This window comes from Rhodamnia argentea, chromosome 4, assembly GCF_020921035.1.
Source record: "Rhodamnia argentea isolate NSW1041297 chromosome 4, ASM2092103v1, whole genome shotgun sequence".
Taxonomy (NCBI): domain Eukaryota; kingdom Viridiplantae; phylum Streptophyta; class Magnoliopsida; order Myrtales; family Myrtaceae; genus Rhodamnia; species Rhodamnia argentea.
The window spans coordinates 11266719-11290443 of NC_063153.1; the positions used below are offsets into that span (position 1 = coordinate 11266719).

General features: G+C 38.0%; 1 protein-coding gene across 1 annotated transcript; it reads right to left on the reverse strand.

Moving 5' to 3' along the window:
* Positions 1-15658: 15658 nt before the first annotated feature.
* On the reverse strand, positions 15659-23100 carry LOC115756768 (aminopeptidase M1-like). Its single transcript, XM_030696671.2, has 19 exons — positions 22798-23100; positions 22056-22201; positions 21392-21494; positions 20924-21110; positions 20678-20771; positions 20404-20557; positions 20173-20277; positions 19979-20095; positions 19779-19892; positions 18626-18808; positions 18257-18515; positions 18031-18152; positions 17797-17894; positions 17078-17255; positions 16877-16991; positions 16727-16794; positions 16523-16597; positions 16181-16258; positions 15659-15983 (listed from the first exon to the last, which is right to left on the reverse strand). Exons 1-19 carry the CDS (start codon positions 23011-23013, stop codon positions 15798-15800), a joined length of 2598 nt encoding a protein of 865 aa, XP_030552531.1. The 5' UTR covers positions 23014-23100; the 3' UTR covers positions 15659-15797.
* Between the last annotated feature and the right edge of the window lie 625 nt (positions 23101-23725).

Here is a 23725-nt window from a genome sequence, read left to right on the forward strand (position 1 = left end):
GTTGGGTTAGTAATGCAGGCTACATCGATTGAAAGAGCAATTCTGATGCCGAGTAATAGCTTGAAATTGGCGGATACCTCTTCCCCGAGTTTTGCCGCTCTTACATGTTCATAATGCCTATGCCAGACTTCTAGGTTGCTTTGCAAGTGCAGAAAAAGTTATGCTCTATTTGTTAATTTCTTCAACGTTATAGCAGTCCTCATCTGCCATAGGACACCATGGGAGTTTTCATGCAGTGCAAGCCATAAGATTGGACCCATAGGCAGTTTTATTACTGGATTTGGGCGATGATAGTTCCATTAGCCATTCATGACCGGCTAATCAAAAGGTAAAGAGAAGAATTGGGGCTCAGCTGGACTTATATAAATTTGCTCATTCCTTTAAAGGATGTACATATTGCGCGTTCGGGCAGTGGCAGAATGAGTTTGATCATTCATACATTGGAAGCATGAGCTTGGTTATGAACATTCACGGCTGTTGAAGAGAGTTACAGCGAAGGCATAGATGGGATGTCACTTTGACGTGTTTTGCTTACAAACAATTAAGCATCAAACCATGAAACCGACAATATTAGTATTTCCTGTATGCCAGGCTCCTTCGCTGCCTCTGCAACACATTCGTCGTTCTGAATGCTTTTGAACCCGTTGTGCATTGATGTTCGCCCGCTCAATGCTCTGCTTCAGTGTTCTCGCAAGTCGCAGAGAGGTCCTCCACTTCCTTGGCTTTCTCAAATGATGCAAACTAGGACAAATAATGAAAAAGCAGGGGAACTTAAGGAATCGACCACGTTTGTCGCCTAAGAACAGACGGAAGTGAAAAATACCATATCAAAGAACATTCGATCCCTGAAAAAACGCAGCCTTTGCCATGAATACAGAATACACCGGCAAACCGGTGAGACAGTTGAACTGACCAGCCGTTTGATGAGAAACTCTGAACCCCATGTTTTTTATATGTGTTCCCAATTTTCCTGCAATCAATGATTGGTAGAGAAGAATGCTAGATTCATATGGCAGAAAGCATCAAATGTCATTTGGTACAAGCAAAAACATATTGAAAAAACCACAAGCAGCAAGAAAAAGAATTAGGAGACTTTACAAATGCTCGCAATTCTTCGTTTCAATTGTGGATTTTGCAGCAAGCCAAAAGCAATCTATCTTATGTTAGCTCAAATCCAAGGAGAGCATCATTGACTCATTTAAGTAAGATAAATAGGAAGTCAATATGTTCCGCTTGAGGAAAAGTAGTAGAAAAGTCTTAAATTTATTGCATTTGTAATCCTCGGTTTTTCAATTTTATCAATTGAGTTGTAAATCTTTTGACATTTTGTCAATGTAGTCCATTTGTCAATTTTAGCTGGAAATCACCGATATGGACGCCGATCGTTTTATGTGGCACAACCAGCGCTAAAATGGACAAATTTTATAATCTTTAATATGTTTTCTAAATTTTCTTTTTCTTTTCTTTCTTTATTTTTTTGCAACTCTGGGTTGGCGAGGGCATCGTGAGGCGATCGCTAGCCCTCACCTAGATCTAGGCGGGGCCTTGACACCATAGCCTGTGGTTAGTGAGGGTCGCTGGAAAATGATTTGTTTTCCGTTGTTTCGTGATATACGATCGAAAATATTTTCTGGTGGTTGCATCTTATTTGAAAGATTATTTTAGGTTTTTTTTTTTTTCAACTTCCTCCCTCCACCGTGACTGGCCGTTGGATATTAAAATATAAAAAAAAATGAGAGGAGCAATTCCGAAAAGTGTTTTTTCCTCTTTAGATTGAGGAATTCAATTTCCTGATTTTATGCGTGAATTTTCCATTGACTAAATCATTTTCGGCGAACCAAACAGGTGAAAGTCCGGAAAATCAATTTCAGGAAAAAAATTTCACTAAAACAAACGCATCATTACCAATTTACGTTATCATTTAGTTTCAATCACTACATTGCATACCTATACAAATTCTTGCACTCAAGTGGTTTGCCAACAGTTAATTTCATTTGATGTATTTACTATCGAGGGACATATGGGGCGACACTTAAGGTTGATTCAAACGTATCTAATATGTCATCAGGATACATATTTTTTAAGGATATCATTTTTCTAATCCCTATTCACCTTCAAGATGATGAAATCTCTACACCTTTTGGAGCAGTTTGGGTCATCCCTAACACTAAATAAGATGCCTCATAATAAGCATGGAAGGAGAGATGCGATACATCAGTTAGCTCATAGGTAGAAGATGATAGTCCAATTTAATTTAATACGGCACAAATTTAAGCTACTTGATTAATTATAACAAGGATTTGGAGATAGATTATTATTTAATTTTAACGAAAGAAAGCTGTTTCCCCAAACAATGGAACCCCAAAAAAAAGAAAAAAACAAGTGAAAAAGTGAAGAAGCAGGGGCACGCTTTTTTCATTGCTCTCGTTTCTTCACGTCAGTAATTTGAAATTCAAAATAATTACGGAATTTTTTTGAAGAATCATATTCATGTGTTTTTTTACACAAATATGATCATACTTTGATCGGCCATAGTTTTCCGTTCGACTCAATTTTTGCATCTACGAAAAACCATAAGTCGATATTTTGAATTCATCATTTTTTTTTGCAAAAATTTGATAGGCATAAATTTTCCATCCAATATTCCATTAGATCGATGTTTGCACTTACGAAAACCCAAGACGATATTTTCAATTCAACAATTAGAAAAAATTTGAGAAATCATAATCATGTATTTTTTACACAAGTTTGACCGAACTTTTTTTGATCAAACTTTGATTGACCATGACTTTTCCGTATGACGGCCCATTGATTTGATTTTTGCACTTGCCAAAGCCCGTGAGCTTATGTTTTCAATTCATCAAATTGATAAATTTTTTGAAGGATCGTATTCATGTGGCTTTTACACAAATTTGCCCAAATTTTAACTGGGTATAACTTTTCCGGCCAACGTATTCGATTTTTGCCACTTATGAAACGCCCTTGATCCGATATTTTCAATTCCTTAAATTGGAGAAAAAAGAAAGGATCTCTTCATCATTTTCCCTATCCCAATCTCTTACTTTCTCCCAATCCTCTTTTCTCCTCTATCTCTCTCAGCTCTTCTGTCTTCCCTATCACTCTTCTCAAAATAATGCAGACAACTCAAGATAAAAATGAAATCTCAATAGACACAAAACATACTGGCGCTTTCAGCACTCGAGAATCCCTTCATCCGAGAGAATCAAAATATTGAAATTTCTTATCTTTCTTGTTTGATGGCTAGACACCGATGTATCTCTTGATGGTGTTTTTCAAAATTCTTGAAGGGCATAAATTTTCCATCCGATGCTCATAAACTAGATGTTTGCACGTTCATGATGCGATGTTTTCAGTTCATTAATAATAACAAAAATTTGAAAATTCATAGTCATGTGTTTTGTATACAAATTTGACCAAACTCTAACTGCTTATAACTTCTTCCTCCGACGCCCTATTGATTCCATTTTTCCATCTACCGGAAGGGCGAACAATGTTTTCAATTCATGAAATTGGAAATTTTTTTTGAAAAATCATATTCATGTGTTTTCTTACACAAGTTTGGCAAAATTTTGATAGGGCATAGTTTTCTGTTCGACGTCCCAATGACTTGGATTTTTGTACTCACGCAAATCCCATGAGTTGATGTGTTCAATTCATCATACTGGGAAAATTTTTGAAAAATTGTACTCATGTATTTGTTACATAAATTTGCTCAAATTTGACCGGGTATAACTTTAACGTCCAACGTACTCGATTTTTGCACTTAGCCTGTGACCCGATATTTCCAATTCATTAATTCAGGAAAAAAATTTGAAGATTCATATTCACGTGTTTTTAAACAAATTTTGCTAAATTTTGACCGAGCATAACTTTTTCGTCTGACATCCCATTAACTCGATTTTTGTAGCTATGAAAAATCCCGTGACTTGTGCCATGTACGAGATTGCTCCGCAGGGTTCTTAACACAGTGAATTAATTGTAATTTTCTTTTGCCTCTTTTTGTTTTTCTTTTAATCCCAATGTTGTTACTTCTCCTAATGGTAAGTATAGGAAAAACAAAAATATGATCGGGAAAACAAATGGAAAAAAAGGTTTACTTATAGGCACATTGAACAAAGAAATCAAATGAATATGCACCCATTTTCCTGTGTAGGCAAATCTTAAGACATACTCTTGCTCCCACGAGGCGACGTGTATGTCACTCTTGCAATTGTCTTTCACTTCATCCACAATGTACTAGAGGCATTGGTTAAGACTATTGTGAGCTATAATTGACAAAAAGGTGACAAAAAAGAAGTGGGCTCTTACTCGTGTTCCCTGTTCCAGTCTCTCACCTGCCCCTCTCAACCCTCTTTTATCCTGTCTCTCACCCCTTCTTTCCTCCGTGTGATTCTCTCTTCAAAATAATGTAAACAGCTCAAGATAAAAATCAAGTCTCAATTGACACAAAACATACAAGCGCTTTCAGCACTTGAGAATTGAAGAATCATAATCATGTGTTTTTTACACAAATTTGACCAAACTTTGATAGGCCATAACTTCTACATACGACGTCTTATTAATTCGACTTTGCACCTACGGAAGGCCTATGACCAATGTTTTCAATTCATCAAATTCGGAACATTTTTGAAAAATCATATTCATGTGTGTTCTACACAAATTTTGCAAAATTTTGATTGGACATAATTTTTTGCGAAGTCCCATTAGCACCTAGTCAAAGCCCATGACTCGATGTTTTCAATTCATCAAATTGGGAAAAATTTTAGAAAATTGTATTCATGCATTTTTTTACACAAATTTGCCAAATTTTGACCGGATATAACTTTTTTGTCCAACAAGCTGAGCGACATGAGCCAGACTAGTTTGCCGATGTGCGGTTGGTGGCCGCTGATGACGGTTGCGACGGAGTCCGGACTCCGCTGGTCCCGATGTCCTACTTACAGTGTGTTTTTCCAATTGATTTGTTCATTTCATTGGTTCGGTCTCAGATTTGTTGGGATATCGATTTGAATTAGGGCATTCCTTCAAATTTGGGAATTTGAGATTAAGCTTCGCAATTCATCCCGTTAGTCTTCCGTTGCACTTAAGGTGACCCGGTATTTCAAAATTTCCCACTTTGAAATTCAAAATGGTTAGGGAACTTTTTGGAAGAATCAAATTCATGGGTTTTTTTTTTTATACAAATATGACCATACTTTGATCGGTCATATGTTTTCCATTTGACTCGATTTTTTCACCTACGAAAAATCGTAAGTTGATATTTTGAATTCATCAAAAAAAAAAAATTTTGCAAAAATTTTATAGGCATAAGGTTTCCGTCCAATATTCCTTCAGCTCGATGTTTGCATTTACGAAAAGCCCAACATGATGTTTTCAGTTCAACAATTTGAAAAAAAAATCGAAAAATTACGATTATGTGATTTTTACACAAGTTTTGTGAAATTTGACCAAACTTTGACTGACCTTAACTTCTCCGTCCGACTTGTGGACCTGAAAGACCCGTGACCAATGTTTCTTATTAATCAAATTGGGAAATTTTTGAAAAACCATATTCATGTGCTTTCTTTAAAAAATTTGGCCAAATTTTGACCAGTTATACTTTTCCGTTCGACGTCCTATTGGCTTGATTTTTGCACTTACCATAGCCCGTGACTCGATGTTTTCAATTCATCAAATTGATAAATTTTTTGAAGGATCGTATTCATGTGTTTTTTACACAAATTTGCCTAAATTTTGACCGGGTATAACTTTTCTGTCCAATGTCCTCGATTTTTACCACTTACGAAACGCCTGTGACCCAATATTTTTAATTCTTTAAATTGGGAAAAAATATGATCTCTTCGTCATTTTTCCTATCCCAATCTCTCACTCTCCCTTAATCCTCTTTTCTCTTTCATCTCTCTCAGCCCTTCTTTCATCCTTATCACTTTTTTCAAAAGTATGCAAACAACTCAAGATAAAGATCAAATCTCAATAAACACAAAACAGATCGCCCCTTTTGGCACTCAAGAATCCCTTCCTACAAGAGAATCAAAATATTGAAATTTCTTATCTTTCTTATTTGATAATGGCGAGACATCAATGTATCTCCTGGTGGTGTTCCATATACTCTGATTTTTACATCTACGAAAAACTCCTAAGTTGATGTTTTGAATTCGCCAAATGTTTTCAAAAATCTTGACAGGGCATAAATTTCATCTGTTTTTTGCATAAATTTGATCAAACTTTCACTGGTCATAACTTCTCCCTCCGACGACCTATTGACTCGAATGAAGACTGTGACCAATGTTTCCAATTCATCAAATTCGGAAGATCTTTGAAAAATTGTATTCATGTGTTTTCTAAACAAATTTGGCCAAATTTTGATCGGACATAATTTTTCGTGACATCCCATTGGTACCTATGTAAAGCCATGACTTGATGTTTTGGTTAATCCGCAAGAACTTCTCCAACGCCACCAGGATCATCCTAGATGACTGAAATGAGTACGCGATTTATTTCTATTCTTGAAAGGTCGTTTTCGTTTGATTTCTAATGTCTTTCTGAAGGCATTTGATGTTTTATGTACATGAGTGCAAAATTACTGTCAAAGGCGATCCTTTCTTTCACTTGGTGGCGGTTATTGTTGGGAATGCTCACATCCCTTTCTTTCAACATCTCCTTCATCCCTAGAATGTGGGCATTCCCTTGGATGTGGTGCACAAGGGCCCACCTTCACGGCCGAGACATCGATTTGACGAGCTCGCACCACCACAGGCGCGAAGCTCAAGCCGTTTGACGTTTTAGGTACATGTCTACCGAACTATTGTCAAGTGTGGTCCCGTTCTTTCGCTCGACGGCAGTCATAGTTGGGAATGCTCACATCCCTTTCTTTCAACATCTCCTTCATCCCTAGAATGTGGGCATTCCCTGGGATGGCTCGGTGGCAGTCATAGTTGGGAATGCTCACATCCCACATTCCAGGGATGAAGGCAATGTTGAAAGAAAGGGATGTGAGCATTCCTAACTATGACTGCCGCTGAGCAAAAGAAAGGGACCACACTTGACCGCAGTTCCGCAGTCATGTATCTAAAACATCAAACTGCTTGAGCTTCGCGCCCGTGGTGGTGCAAGCTCATCAAAGTGGCATCCCAGCCGCGAAGGTGGGCCCTTGTGCACCATGTGTTGCACAATGAACGGTGATTTGGACTACATCAACTTTACCACGCTTATACCCAATATTTTCTCACGTGCAGTTGATGGCCGCCGATGATGATTCCGACGGAGGCTGGACTCCGCCAGCCTCAGGCTCATCTTGGTGAGTTTTTCCAATTGATTTGCTCTTTTCATTGGTTCCATCTTGTATTTGTTGGGAACTCGAATTGAATTAGGGCATTCCTTTGAATTTGGGAATTTGATATGAAGCTTCGTAATTCATCCCCGTTATTCTTCTCTCACAAAGGGCTGAGGTAATCATAATCATGTGAAGGGAAGTAGTAATTAGTACAGGACTTGCAAATTTGTTATTATTAATTTTTGTAGAGTCCTGAGGCCTGGCATAAGGCAATTAGGTGCACCATATTCAGGTTAATATTGAATGATTTTCTTTAATCTAATCTTTGAAGTCCCCTTCGTTTGTCAATGTGACTTCAGGATGATTTGGTAAAAGACGTCAGCATCTGATAGAACCAGAACAGAGAGAAATATATTTTGACTAAAAAAAAAAGGTTCAGATTTTCCTCCACTCTGCCCGTGCTGGATATGTTGCAGACCAGGTATTTCAAAATTTCCCACTTTGAAATTGAAAATAGTTAGGAAATCTTTTTGAAGAAACACGTTTATGTGTTTTTTTTTTTTTTAGACAATATATGACCATACTTTGACCGGTCATATGTTTTCCATCCGGCTCGATTTTTGCACCTACAAAAAATCATAAGTCGATATTTTGAATTATCATTTTATTTTTGCAAAACTCTTTATAGGTATAAGTTTTCTGTCCAATATTCCTTTAGGTCGATGTGTGCGCTTACGAGAAGCCCAACACGATGTTGTCAATTCAGCAATTAGAAAAAAATTTGAAAAATCATAAACATATGTTTTTTACACAAGTTTGACCAAACTTTTTTTGGGTCGGAATTTGAAACTTGGACCTACCATAACTTCTCTGTGCGACTTGTGCATTTGGAAGGCCTGTGACCAATGTTTTCTATTAATCAAAGTGGGAAATTTTTTGAAAAATCATATTCATGTATTTTCTTATACAAATTTAGCTAAATTTTGAATGGTTATAGTTTTTCGTCCGACATCCCATTGACTTGATTTTTGTACTTACCAAATCGCGTGACTTGAAGTTTTCAATCCTCAAATTGATATTTTTTTGAAAGGATTGTATTCATGTATTTTTTTTTTTACACAAATTTGCCCAAATTTTGACCGGGTATAACTCTTCCGCCCAACGTACTCAATTCTTGCCACTTACGAAACACCGGTGACTCGATATTTTCAATTCTTCCCCCAATCCTATTTTCTCCTCTATCTCTCCCATCCTTCCTTTCCTCCCTATCGCTTTCTTCAAAATAATGCAAACCACTCAAGATAAAAAATCAAATCTCAATAGACACAAAACATAGAGGGGCTTTCAGCACTCGAGAATCCCTTTCTTCAAGAGAATCAAAATATTGAAATTTCTTATTGGATGGCTAGACACCAATGTATCTCTTGGTGGTGTTCCATAGACTCTGATTTTTACATCTATGTTTTGAATTCGCCAAAAATTTTCAAAAATCTTGATATGGCATAAATTTTATGTGTTTTTTACACAAATTTGGCCAAACTTTGACTGGCCATAACTTCTTCCCCCCAATTTCCTATTGATTCCACTTTGCACCTACGGAAGGCCCGTGATCAATGTTTTCAATTCATCAAATTTGGAAGATTTTTGAAAAATTGAATTCAAGTGTTTTCTACACAAATTTGGCCAAATTTTGATTGGACATAATTTTTGGCGACATCCCATTGGCACTACGCAAAGCCCATGACTCAATGTTTTCAATTCATCAAATTGAGAAGATTTTTAAAAGGTCGTATTAAAGTGTTTTTTGACACAAATTTGCCCAAATTTTGTCCGAATATAACTTTTCTGTCCAACAAGCTAAGCAATATGAGCCAGGCCTGGTATTGCGAGGGCTGCGGTGAGTCCCCAGAGGAGCTCTGGTGGAAGATCAAGGCCTTGGAAGCCAAGACGTCTCTCTTTACGAATGAACCAAGACCAGTTTGGTAATGTATAGTTGGTGGCTGCCGATGACGATTCCGATGGAGGCCGGATTCCTCCGGTCCAATGCCCTATGCTCGTCCTGGTGAGTTTTTCCAGTTGATTTGCTCATTTCATTGGTTCCGTCTTGGATTTGTTGGGAACTCGATTTGAATTAGGCCATTCATTGAATTTGGGAATTTTAGATTAAGCTTAATAATTCATCTTGTAGTCTTCCGTTACACTTATCGTGACCTAGTATTTTCAATTCATTAAATTTGAAAATAAATTGAAAATTCATGTACATACGTTCTTTTCGAAAATTTGGCCAAACTTTGACAGGCCACAACTATTTCGTCTGATATCAAATTAACTCAATTTTTGCAGCTATGGAAAACCCGTGAATGTTCCATGTACGAGATTGCTCCGTAGAGTTTCTCACCGTAGTGAGTTAATTGCAATTTGCTTTAGGCTCATTTTGTCGTTTTCTTATATCCCATTGCTTTTACTTCTCATAACAATAAGTATGTGAGAAAAAAAATGATGCTAGAGAAAAACAAAGGGAGAAAAGAATTTAGTCAATGCCTTAAGTGTTGTCAATGGCAAATTGATTGTTGCCACCACCGGCTCTTAGGGTTTGGTAGTGCTTGTGGAGGAGGTTTGTGTTGTTGTCGCCGAGGAAGTGGATGGACGTTAGAGAGTTGTCCACGACGAATTGACTGTTGGTACCATCGGCTGCTTGGGAGTGGCTGTGGAGGACCATATTGTTGTTATTGGAGTCGTCGAGATTGATGTTCTTGAGGAAGTGGATGGAGCTGTCTACACCGCGGAAGTGAATCGAGCTCCCTACGCCGGGAGTGTTGCCAATGATGAACTAACTATTGGCACCACAAGCTATTTGGCAGAGGTGGGAAAAGTACATTAGAAGTGTCATAACTTTTGTACGACGTTCACTTGAGTGCCATAACTTTCAAAACGTTCACTTAAGTGCCATAACTTTTATAAATCGTTCACTTGAGTGCCATGTTGACGTGGCAGCCGGAAAAGCCGACGTGGCAACCGGGGAAGTTATTGTAGACACCGGAAAAGTTAGCGTAGACGCCGGAAAGATGACGTGGCATGCCGGAAAGCCGACTTGGCACGTCGGAAAAGTTACTATAGCACTCAAGTGAACAATTTTGCTCCAACGTAGCACTCAAGTGAACGATTTTTTAAAGTTATGGCACTTAAGTGAACGTTTTGAAAGTTATGACACTCAAGTGAACGCCGTACACAAGTTATGGCACTTCTAGTGTACTTTTCCCGGCAGAGGTTGTGGAGGACCGAATTGTTGTTGTTGGAGTTGCCGAGGTTGATACGCACATTGAACAAAGAAATCAAATGAATACAAACCCAATTTCATGAGTAGGCAAATCTGAAACATACTCTTGCTCCCATGGTCCACGTGTATGGCCTTAAGGCATATCTAGCCTAAGACATTAGTTAAGATTAGTGTAAACTCCAATTGACAAAGACTAGCAATGTTCATCATTTTCCCTTATCCCAATCTCACATCTCCCCCCAACCCTTTTTTCTCCGCTATCTCTTTCACCACTTCTTTCCTCTCCTCGCACTCTCTTCAAAATAACACAAACAGCTCAAGATTAAAAAAAAAAAAAAACAAATCGTAGCAGCACTCTCGGTAGAGGGGGCCATTTGGGCCCGTGGGCCCATAACCGGCCCAAAAAAAAAAAATTGGGCCGGGGGGCAGATAGCCGTTGGGCTCTCCGCCCCCGCCCCCCCCTCCTTTGGGCCGTTGCCAACGTGCAACGGCCAAATTAGCCGTTGCTTTGGATAAAAAAAAAGAATTAAAAATAATTCTTGCCTATAAATGCATATGCTTCCCCTTTCATTTTTGTCACAAATTCTCCGAACAATCTCTCGAATTCTCTCTGAAATCCTCTCAAATCGCTCAAATTCTCCCAATTCTCTCAATCCCGACTCAATTCTCTCAATCGGATTTCCGATCAATTCTCTCAAAAATGGCAAGTGGAAACAGAAATGCCGACAAGGGCAAGATGACTATGGGAGATTTCGAGTATCCCATTCCCGAATATGATCCTCGTGAGTATGCAAGTTGGGAAGACGACGACGATAATATCAACTATGTCCCGATTCCGAACGTCGAGCACATCCCAACACAAGAAAGTCTTCATCCTCCCACTGGTGTCGAAGAAACGTCAACGGCAAATGAGCCGGAACGGAAGGGCCGAGATGATATATCGGACTTGTGGCTACACTTCGACAAGGTACGTGATGAAGTCGAATGTAAGTATAATGTAAAATGTAAATATTGTTCGCAAACATATAAATTCACGAAAGGAGACGGCTACGGAACATTCCGTCGGCATTTGACGAAAAAACATCCAACGCAAGCGGGGATCGACAATACGCAACAACAAATTTCCGGGTACGCCACTTCTAAGCCTCATCCTTTATTTCGTTTCACTGAAGCACTTTATAAACAAACATTAGGTGAATATGTTGCCCTTGATCATGCTCGGTTTAATACTGGTGAAAATTTTAATATGAAATAGTTGATAAATACTGTGTTGGTTACGCAAGCGCCAACTATTCCAAAAAATACTCTTAAACGCGAAGTTTTTCATCTTTATAAAAAAGGAAAAAAATCTTTAGCAAAATTTTTTGCGGAATTCAATGGACGTGTGCATATAGGTAGCGATATTTGGAGTGATCCTTGGCAAATTCATTCTTATATGGGTGTCACGTGTCATTGGATAGATGACAATTGGATGATTCAAAAAAGACTTATTGCATTCCGAGTTTTTTATGAAAGCCATTCGGCTCATAATATTTATAGAATAGTTAGGCAAGTTTTAGAAGAATATAATTTAATAAATAAAGTATTTTCAATTGGTTTTGATAATACCGCCGCAAATACCGCTTCTATTCCCGAATTAGAAAATATTTGCAAACCCACTTTTGGCGGACAATTTTTTCACATTAGATGTGCTTGTCATGTTTTAAATTTATGTGTACAAAATGGTTTACGAACTCTTGACACTTCTCTCCCCCAATAAAAAGTGCAATTAAATTTTTATGGAGTCGTCCCCAATGTATGAAATCATGGGGAAAATTTTGTAAACAAAATGGGAGAAGATCAAGAAGATTTCCAAAAGATATTCCGACTCGTTGGAATTCTACGTACGAGTTGCTTCGGCAAACTTTTGAATATAAAGATTTATTATGTATGTTTATTTCACAAAATATTCTCGAAATTATTTTACTTCCTCAACATACTAAGACTTTATCTGGTATTTATTATCCTACAACGCATTTATTTTTAATAGAGTGTGTTAATATTAGTAGTGTTTTTAGTGAATATGAAAATGATACCGAATTAGGTCAAACTATTTTAGTAATGCGAGAAAAATGGTTGTATTATTATTTGCAAATTCCTCTTGTCTATTTAGTTGGTATTGTTTTTGATCCACGTATTAAATTAGACGGTTTACAAGATTATTTGAATGTGTATTATCATGATTGTTTACATTTGGATGATTCAATAGATATTTCAAATATATTAGGACATGTTAAAGAATCTATAGTAGCATTATATGGAGAATTTTGTAGTAGATATGGTTTAAGTGATTCCGGATCTTTACAATCTACTGGCTCACGTAGCGAAGGTGGTAGTTCACTTAGTAGAGGGTATAATATGCTTAAGAGTAGGAAAAAAAAAAAAAAAAGGGGCAACAGGTAGTATTTCTGAATTAGAAAAATATTTAACCACTCAATTTGAGTTTCGTGATGCAGAACATAGTACAGATTTCGAAATCCTGAAGTGGTGGAAGAGTCACCAAATCGAGTATCCAGTTCTCGCCCTCATCGCTCGTCAAATATTAGCAACCCCTTCTTCAACGGTTGCAGTTGAACAAGCATTTAGTTTTGGAGGATTAATTTTGGACTCTCGCCGTTCAAGATTAAGCCCAGGCACTGTGGAAGCTCAAGCTTGTATCGGCGATTGGACGAGGGCGAAATATCGACACCAAGAGTTAGATCGTGAACACGAATTTTTTAGCGATGATGTTGGAGATACCACCGCCACGGGTACCACAACGGGTAGCGATGATTGACGATGAGGTAAGTTGGGGTTCTCAAAGGTAAAAGAACTACATGGGCTTTGATTCTTCTATCCTCAAGAAGATATGTAGGCGCTTGATGATAATTCATTAAGTTCAAGCCCATTCCTTCTTCTTTTTTTTCCCATATTTTATTACAATGTACAATTTAATTGTATTTTATAATTTATAATTTATTATATTTATTTTATTATTTATTATTTTAAAAATTATTATTAAAAAGGAATCGGAATAAACCGGCGGTTCCGAATCGGAATGAATCGGCGGTTCCGAATCGGAATCGGAACCGGCCCGGAACTGTCGGTGCCGGGTTCGAACCGGAACCGCCATTATACACAGCCGGTTCCGGTTCCACCTTTTCGTGGAACCGGAACCGCCGGTTCCTGAACCGGAATCGGCGGTTCCACCGAACCGGCCGTGACTAACCTCTCAGCACCAGGGAATTTCTTCCTCCAAGATAATCCACAAATTTATGTCTCTCAGCAGCATTCCATTGACTCGATTTTTGCAAATACGAAAAATCCGTAAGTCGATATTTCGAATTCATCAAATTTTTTTCAAAAATATTCATACGGCATAAGTTTTCCATTCAATGTTCCTTTGAGTTGATGTTGCGATGTTTTCAATGCATCAATGAGAAAACACATTGAAAAATCATAATGAAGTGTTTTACACAAATTTGACTTGATTTTTGCATCTACGCAAAATATGTGACTTTCAATTCACCAAATTAGGAATTTTTGAAAAATTGTATTTATTTATTTTTTTACACAAATTTACCCAAATTTTGATCATGTATAATTTTTTCCGTTCAACGTATTCGATTTTTGCACTTACTGAAAGCCCGTGACCCAATATTTTGAATTCATTAAATTAAGGAAAAATTTTGAAAATTCATATTCGTGCATTTTTTCCACAAATTTGGCTAAACTTTGGTCTGACATAACTATTCCGTCGCATCTCATTAATTCAATTTTTGTAGCTACGGAAAACGCATGAGTTGTGCCATGTACGAGATTGCTTCAAACCACAAAATTTATCTCAAGCCAACGAAATCAAAATCCTACTAATTAAGTAGAAAATAATATTAAATTCAAGTAACAAGCTAATTTAACTATTATTAGACTAAATTACTCTTTCAAGTGACAAAACAACTCCTACGTGCCATCTTGGAAACTCCCACATGGGGGCATTCATTATTGTTCGCTATGCGTTGCTCGCACGTGAAATTTGAAAATTTCTTTTTGATGAACCCATAATTCAAAATCAATTTCGGTCAACCTTCATTGGTCTACAAAAGTCTAAAATATTATTTCCATATAATTTTACGTTTTAATGATTTCTAAATCGAACCCCGTGTTCAAAATTCACATAAACACGAATTTGAACCTTCAACATGGAAAATTCCTCCAATTAAATGAAAATAGAGCTATAAATTTTTATCGATATTGCGAATTGGAATAAATCCCGCTTGTTGAAACATCCAAGCGCGGACACCGCAAATTTTCCTCTCTCCTCTCTTCGGTTTCTGCTGCCTCTGTTGAAAGCCTCTCTCTTTCCTCTTTTCTTTTATCTCTCGTTCATCCCTTTCTTCTTTCTTTTTGCACAATCTTTCCTTAGGCGGATGGAGCGTAAGGCCACATTAGATGGGTTTTGGGCTGGGTTTTGCTGGGCCCAATTGTCAAAACATTGGCGTATGCCTCTTGTCGGAGGTTTAAGCTCTTCCATATTCACAAGGCTAGATTTGGATTAATATAACGAAAAATTCTAATCTGATACACATATGATAAATTTACTCCAAATTATTCTATTGACCATAAAAAATCCCAAACGAAAAAAATAATTTGGGATAAATTTGTCACAAATATAAAGACTTTAGATTTTTGTGACCGAAGGAATAATTTAGAATAATTTATCACATATTTACCAATTTAGAGCTTTTCGTGATATTACCCTGCTAGACTTTTAGGTTGCTTTGCAAGTGCAGAGAAAGACATGCTTTACTAGTAAATTTCTTCAATGTTTTCGCAGTGCTCATCCGCAATAACACACCATCTGAGTTTTCTTGCAGCGCGAGCCACAAGAATTTTAGTTCACTGATTTTGGCAATGATAGTTTCAGTAGCCATTCATCAAAGGGTAAAGAGAAGTATTCGGCTGAAGTGGACTTAATGCAATTTGCTTTGTTCCTCGAGGGAATGGACGCTTGAGAGCGGCAAATCTCTCCCTTTGGGACAGTGGCAGAACGGATTTGAACATTCGTATCCTTGAAGGATGAGCTTGTTTATTGCATTCGCAACTATTGAGGTGAGTTAGGGATAGACACAGATGAAACGGCACTTGGCATGTTTTGCGGACAAACGGTTAAGCATGGAACCATAAAAAAAAAAGAAAAAGAAGAGAATCCTAGTACTTCCTGTATGCCAGCTCCTTCACCGTCTCGGCAAGATATTCTTCGTTCCGAATGCTTTGAACCCATTGCGCATTGATGTTCACCCGCTCAATGCTCTGCTTCAGTGTTCTTGTAATAGAAGGCTTCGACCGGGTCGCAAAAAAGTCCTCCACTTCCTTGGCTTTCTCAAATGATGCAAACTAGACAAATAATGAAAAAGCAGGGCATCTCATGAAATTATCCACGTTTGCCCCATATGAACAAACAGAAGAGAAATATACCACTTACAAAAAAAATTCAGTCCTTGAAAACTCGGGGCTTTTCACGAGAAAGTTGCTTTAGAAAAGTTTGAACCCACACAAACACACATGGGCGCACAAGTAATGGGATAACATACCGGTGAGACAACTGCACTAACAAACAGTGTCACGAGAAACCCAGAACCATATGTTTTCCAAATGTGTTCCCAATTTTCCTGCAATCAATCATTGAGATATTAGAGAAGAATGACAGATTAGATACGGCAGAAAGTGTCAAATGCTATTTGGTAGAAGCAAAAGCTCTGCCAAACCCACAAGCAGCAACAAAAAGAATAAGAGGAGTCACACATGCTTTTAATTCTTTGTTTCTGTGGATTTTGCAATAGCCAAAAATGATCTAGTTTATATTAGCTCAAACCGAATCAGAGCATTTAAGTAAATAAAAAGTCGATATGCTCCACTGGCACAAATAGAATTACCTTCAGCCAAGTCCAAGCGGTTTCACGTCCTTCCCTGCAAACAGCAAGCCCAGAGACAGCATCTTGACTGCGAACCTAATCAACACAAAAGGCGTGAATCTTGAGTTTCTTTCTTTTAGATCAACAAAAAGTGAACTGAATAACGAAAGGTCCAAGAAAATAAAATAAGGAAGGTATATTCAACCGGTACACAAGCCAGAGTACCTCAGGAGACAATATGAAGTTGAGCACTTCAAGGATGATATTAGGATCTGGACAAGAGGCCAATGAACCTACAAAGAAAAAAAAAATTGCAGATTTTACCGAGATCAAGTATCACACGGTTGCAATGATCGCCCAAGTGACATTAAATACCTAAAATGCGGGTTTTTTCCTGGCTCAAGTCAGTCTCTCTGTAGACTCTCCGCAAAGATTCAAAACCTGATCGGTTTGATGCATTCACAGTTTGCATCACAGCCACATAGGCTGCCTATAAAAGAAAGTAAAAGTATGCATTTAGAGGCTGTAGGACATGAAGAAATATGAAGTAACAGAAAATGCATTAGATTGCACAACCCCTCGGATGTCAGGAGGAAGAAGAGGTGTGCTCCTGTCCTCCAAGAATGCATGAAAGCGCCTGCTTGCTTCCTTCAGTGTGGGTTCATCTCCAAACTCTGCCAGGGCAGATAAAATTTCTCCTCTCAACATAGCTTCTAAATGACTCTCACCCGGTTTGGGCTCCCAACCAAGCTTCCTGCCAGGAAAATACAGCAAAGAAACACAATGATAGCGCCTCACTTTCCCATCACAACTTGACATAAAACTTTTCAGAAAATAATTTCTTTAGGACATTAGAGAGTTTGAAATCCAAAACTTCACTAACAGTCTATCAAAGGCTAAAAGCATTTCTTGTTACTTCGATATCACTTAAGCAGCTTTCTCACTACACATCCAAAGACAACTAGACAAATTAACCTCGAAACAAATCATCAAGATGGTTTTTCGGTTAACTCACCGAGAAATAAAGTTGGAAAAGAAAATTATTATGATTAAGTTCAAGCATAAATTCAGCAGTCTTCCAGCACTCTTAATTAAGCACACCCACCATAAACATAAAACACATCCAGGTAAAAAATTGGCAAAGTCTACTAATTTCTTGAAAAGAACTTAATTTACCCAGCCAAAGAAGCTTCTTCGTTTTGGTTCATTTGTTATCATGTATAAGAGCCGTAAAATGTATATTTGAAATTCTACCAACAAGGCTATGCGAGATTCATAAAAGCAACTGAACTTACTCTGCAGAGTATTGCAAAAGACCGATGAAAAATTGTTTAACGTAATCCATTAATTTAGGAGTAGCATCTGCAGCAATCCTTGCAACTTTGCAACTTATCTGGCAAGGAAGGAAGTAAAATCAGTATTGAATGCATTAACTCAACAAGAATCCATAGAGAGAATCTCTCCCCAATCCAACTTCAGACACAAACTATTTACATATGAAGTGAGCATAGAGTTATAGCTGAACATACACTTGTCAAATTCGATAGCACAGTATAATCGAGTTCTTCTCTGTAAGCAGCCATTAAAGTGAGCAAAGAAGTCAAGGACTGCTGGCGAGCCATACAAAGAGCAAAGGAATCATCCAGTATACCTGTTACAAGCATCCCACAAGTTGGTTATGCGATGTTCAAATATTGGAAGAAAAATGGGGGTGGGTGGAAGGTGTTCAAATATTGAAAGAAGTAACAAAGTTACCAAATCTATCTGTTGCAGCTAACATTTCGTTCTCTATGGCATATCTTAACTTGGCTTGAAGGTCTTCGTCGTACTTCACCCTATAGAAGCCTGCCTGGTCCACATTAACTTTTATCCAAGCCCCTGTTTCCTTTAAATCAATAGACGTGGATTTTGTTTCCAATAGAAAACTTCGGCGAGCAACGTATGAGCCACAACAAAATGTTACAGGAACAATCCACTGTCCATCCCCATGGGAACCGCTTGATAAAAATTGTGACTGCCATAATTATCAAAGTCATGTCACTTTGGAGCTGGTTCACTATATGGAGATAGAGAATGTACAAGACAACACAACTTCAACTTCAAAGAATTATGACATTGTAGAACCTGTTCGAACTCTAACTTGTCATCTTTGATTTTGATGGAAACCACAGGGAATCCTTTCTGCTTGGTCCACGAATTCATTAACTTGTTCACAGGTTCACCTGATCCCTCTTCGAGGGCAGCCCAGAGGTCCTCTGTCTTTGCATTTGAGCAAGCATGCCTCTTTATGTATGAAGCTAGTGATTTCTATTTTCACAAACAGAACAGACAGATGTCCATGTTAAATCTCGAGGAAAATCCAATACAAGTAATATCGGAAACGAAAGTGTACTACACACAATAAAACATGGCAGAAGAAAAGTCACATCAACAACGATTCAGACAGATCATTATTTAGTTAGCAAGTTCATTTCTTGAACCCATAATTCAACAAACTAACCAGAAGATATGAAAGACCGAGTCATAGAACATTTCTTATTTCACTTGTCCAGTTTAATCTCATCAACTTAACTCTGTTATATTCAAAATAAATCAAACAGAATCATTACGAGCGGAGTTTAATATTAGATTATCTGATAATTGACTCAGCACAGTAGTTTTATCAAGCCATATTGCATTTGCTGATTGGGGGGCAGTAATATAGAGGTGCCAAAAGTATAACATTACTATAAGTGGTAAATTTCAAGCTCGACTGCTCTGACACCTAAGTAGAATGTGCATTATACAAAGCATCTTCTTTATCATCAAAATTTCGAACATGAGCTTAAGTTGAGCCAGTGTCTAAATGAAAGCTTTGTGTGGGCAATAATATCAAGCAAAAAGAAGTCAATCCCAAGTGATTTCACTACCTTTTAACTTTTTTGTCTCATCAGGTCCTCAGCAAAAAGAAAAAGTGAAGCAAAATCCAGCTCAAGTTGAGAGTCCAATACTGGGTTACTGCACATTGTTTCTGCTCGAGTCAGTAACACTGCCAGTAAAGCTTGTGAGGTGTAGATGTCTACATCAGCATCATGTAGGCAACTAACTTCTTCTCTTGACTATGTTATATAACAGCAGAAATTCTACTTTTATCTTGGAGATCCCCTCAATAAAGAATTTCTTAACAGAAAGGCCTTCTGACTGGTTCACTCACTTTCTGATTCTATACATAAATTTCACATGAACCATCTGCGCAGTTCCTGAGAGATCATCATAAGCTGAGAGCTGGAATAATTACCTGAAAACATTCAGCACCAAGATAGCTTTGAAGCATTCGGATCACAGATGCACCCTTTCTATAACTTATTGCGTCGAAGATTTCATCCATCTCACCAGCATGGTTAATCTCCACCTGAGGAGGAAAAGTCTCTTCAATTCAAGCACTTCCATTCTTACTGCACAAGGAATTCTTTTAAAAGGAAAAGAACTTTCGCTTACCTCAATGGGGTGGGACTCAGCAAGCCCATCCAGTCTCAGCCCTTCGGTAGATTCTTCAAGGAACTGAGTCCATATTTTCCACTCAGGAAACAGGCCATCAGTAGCCAAATAGCTCACCTAAGCCAAGCACATGTTATACAAAACAGGCATGATGGCAAAATAAAGAATAGAACACTCAAAGCAAGGTTACTTACCCAAGTAGCAAAACCCTCATTTAGCCACAGATGAGTCCACCACTCCATGGTAACAAGGTTACCAAACCACTGGTGAGCCAGTTCATGGGCTACAACTGTAGCGACCTTAAAGAACCCCAACAAAAGTATCAAACATTTATGCAAATCCGCGACCACGCATATGAAACTTTCCAACTTTAACCAGCCAAACTAGACATTGAAAGATACTAAGCGAATTGTAATTTACATTACCCTCTGCTTGTTAGATGCTGCTGAGTGCTTCTCATCAAAGAGTAGAGCTGTTTCACGATAAGTAACTAAACCATAATTTTCCATGGCACCAGCAGCAAAATCTGGGATAGCAATCATATCCAGTTTTGGGAGAGAGTATGGCACAGCAAAGTATCTGAATTTCATTCAATTTTCTATAGTCAACTAAAGATAATGATCGTGAGTGCCCAGAATGTAAGATTACTAACAAATGCACAGAGGGCTAACAAACAATTAAGATGTGATAAGGACATACTCTCGGTATAATTCAAGTGTCTTGACAGCAACATGTAGGGCAAATTTTCCTTGATTTTGCTTCCCGACTTGACAGTATACCCGCACCTTTACTCCTGCAAGGACAATGTAGCAGATATAAGATCAGTTCCACAAAACAAATAGGAACAAAAAGGCCTTCCTTGTGCACAAGGCTTTCAACACTAATCACTATATAAACAGCATTTCTTCAGAGAGCAGAGCAATAGTCGCTAGTCAGTGACTTTACCATCAGAGGTATGATCTTCCACATAGTCAAATAACCCAACAACAACCGCGACCAAGTACGTCGACATAATGGGCGATTCTTGATAAAAAACTGTCTTAACATGTCCTTCCACCTTTTCATCAACAATTGGCATGTTGGAGAGAGCTACTAGATCAGATGGCACATCTAAAGTAATTTTGAATGTTGCCTGTCACACCATGCAATAAAGTCAAATGAACTGATCCTGTCACATTAATAAATGCCCACCTAAAAAATATAGTTCAAGAAGTTCAAAAAAGTATGTAAAATCAGATCAGTGAAGAGATCGGTGACCTCATATAGACCAAACTAGCGGAACTATTAAGGCTGTGTCAATCATCTGAAGAAACAAATGCCGCCTCCCTCAAAGGTTTGTACCACCGTGATAAGCATGGGAAGATCGGTAGGACAGTTGCACATAAACCACTCATGTAAAGAAAAGATAACAACCTTGCAAGCAGGCTCATCCCAACAAGGAAAGCATCGCCGAGCATCAGCTGGCTCAAACTGAGTAACGGCCATATTCTTCTTCTCGCTGTTGTGCTCATAAGTACTGCATAGAGTAAATTAGAACTCAAGGGAGTGAATTTGGCCGTTCACAATTACTAAGCAATACCTATTCATTTAAATAAGAAATTAAATGACAATAGTAACAGTGCTAACATCTCATAATCCAATAATTCATTCAAAAAACTAAGTCCTCTAGATCAATGTATAGCAGATAGGCATGTTTCACAAGTAGTAATACAAGATGCACAGTGAGGACCTAAACGATGCAGGGTTGACAACCAATGAAATTAGTCATTAAATGACAATAGTAACAGTGCTAACATCTCATAATCCAATAATTCATTCAAAAAACTACGTCCTCTAGATCAATGTATAGCAGAGAGGCATGGATTCACAAGTAGTAATACAAGATGCACAGTGAGGACCTAAACGATGCAGGGTTGACAACCAATGAAATTATATAGAGAAGGAGCAGATGGAAGCAAGTGGTTGCATGAAGCTTAGTCTTCATTTGGTTAAATAGCATCCCAATTGCTTTATCCCCATTCCACAATCAGATAATACTGAAGATCGTCATGTTCTGCGTTTCCTTGAAAATAATTACCTTCTGTAAAACCCTTTCATCATATCTTTAAGAGTCCCGTCAAAACCAATAGCCAAAACTCCACTCCCAGTAGGCAGCGACTCGGGGAACTCCAAAACCAATATCTCATCTTCCTCAACCAAGTCAACTTTACAAGGCTCAAACACCTGCTCAGCATTTCAATATCGTCAAATCACTTCACACCACCAAATCCTTCCCATACCAATTAACACAAAATAAATAGCTAAAATCTCAAAACTCGACAACAATAACCTTCACTATGAACCAGCCCATAATCTCAGTTCTCTTGAAATTAAAATGCATTCATCATCAGAAAATAAATTCAACAATGCCATTTACATGCTGAATAAACAGAAGATGAATGGGAACCGATCGATGGAATTCAAACTGCATTTAACCAACCAAAAAGCAAAACGAAAATTTTGAAAAAGAGGAAGGCCCATCTTCCTCCTAACCTTAAACATGTTGCAAAGCTCCTATCTGAAAAAGTTCACAGTTTTAATGACGAGAGATGAACAAAAATGTCCCCTATGAGGCCATGCCTTCTAAGAAGACTAGAGGTACTTAAGATCGTATGCTTTGCTTTAGATGACTAATTCACGACCAAACCAAGTGACGGCTCCTGCCCCAAATACAGCTACCGTTGCGGATCCTCTCCCAACTAAAGCCCAGATAGGGAATGCGGGATAGAAAATGATTCGCGATTCTCCATCACGAACGTAAGAAGATCGAAAGTCTTCACCTTGGAGGACGCTTTGCTGGTGAACGAAACAGTCCCGTCCTGAATTGACAGGTCGGCGGCATTGAGGACGATGAACTTGGTCTCGCCAACGATGTCGAGGTCAATGGCGACGGAGCCGGCGAATTTGCAGGCGGCGAGGTCGGGCTTGAGCCGTATGTCGTATCGCTTGGGCGATGCGAACTTGGGGAGGCGAGGTTGGCCCTTGAATTGCTCCATCTCTTCGTTGATCAGATCTGTCTGCGACTACGTCACAGCTCAGTCTCTGCTCTCTCTCTCGATCGATCTCGAAATGAGCGAGGAAGAAGATGAGGGAGAGTCGAAATTTATAACGGTAAGTTTTGCATTGAAAAATGTCTCCTTGGCATTGACTTGCACGTCAGAAGTCACGTGAGTTCGTGCGCTTTCAAGCACGGCGTGATGTTCCGACCAAAAAAAAAAAAAAAAAGCACGGCGTGATGTCACGTACATTCTATTTTGACAAGTTTTGATTTTTAATCTATGTACTCCACATTCCTCGTTAACGATTTTATTTTAGACCAAACATATAATGTTATTTATAAATTTTTAATTTATTTAACGTGATCTTTCTCTTTTATTTTTTGGTCGAAAATGTGATCTTTGAATTTTATCCCAATGCGCAATATCGTTCATGGACTTTTCACTTGTTCAATGTAGTTCTGAAATTTTTGATGTACGTTCAATTTAATTCCTACACTATTTGAAAATATCTAATATTATTATTTCATTGATTGAAGTTTAGAAACAAATATTAAACATTTTTAGTTTAGAAATTTTTATTATTATTTTTTTTCTTATTAAATGAAATAGTAATAGAAAATATTTATTGGGGTAGGTATTATATAAATTAAATGGGCCAAGCTGGAATTTTAGGAAAAAGATCTTTTAGATCTCTTTCCTTTTGTTTTAC

Excerpts from the sequence above, each read along its gene's own strand:
- LOC115756768 (XM_030696671.2), bottom strand. The coding sequence starts at position 23,013 with ATGGAGCAATTCAAGGGCCAACCTCGCCTCCCCAAGTTCGCATCGCCC. Across the intron at positions 21,495-22,055 it reads ATGAAAGGGTTTTACAGAAG|TACTTATGAGCACAACAGCG; the intron begins GTAATTATTTTC and ends TACTCTATGCAG. Across the intron at positions 20,096-20,172 it reads ATGAGGGTTTTGCTACTTGG|GTGAGCTATTTGGCTACTGA; the intron begins GTAAGTAACCTT and ends TGCTTGGCTTAG.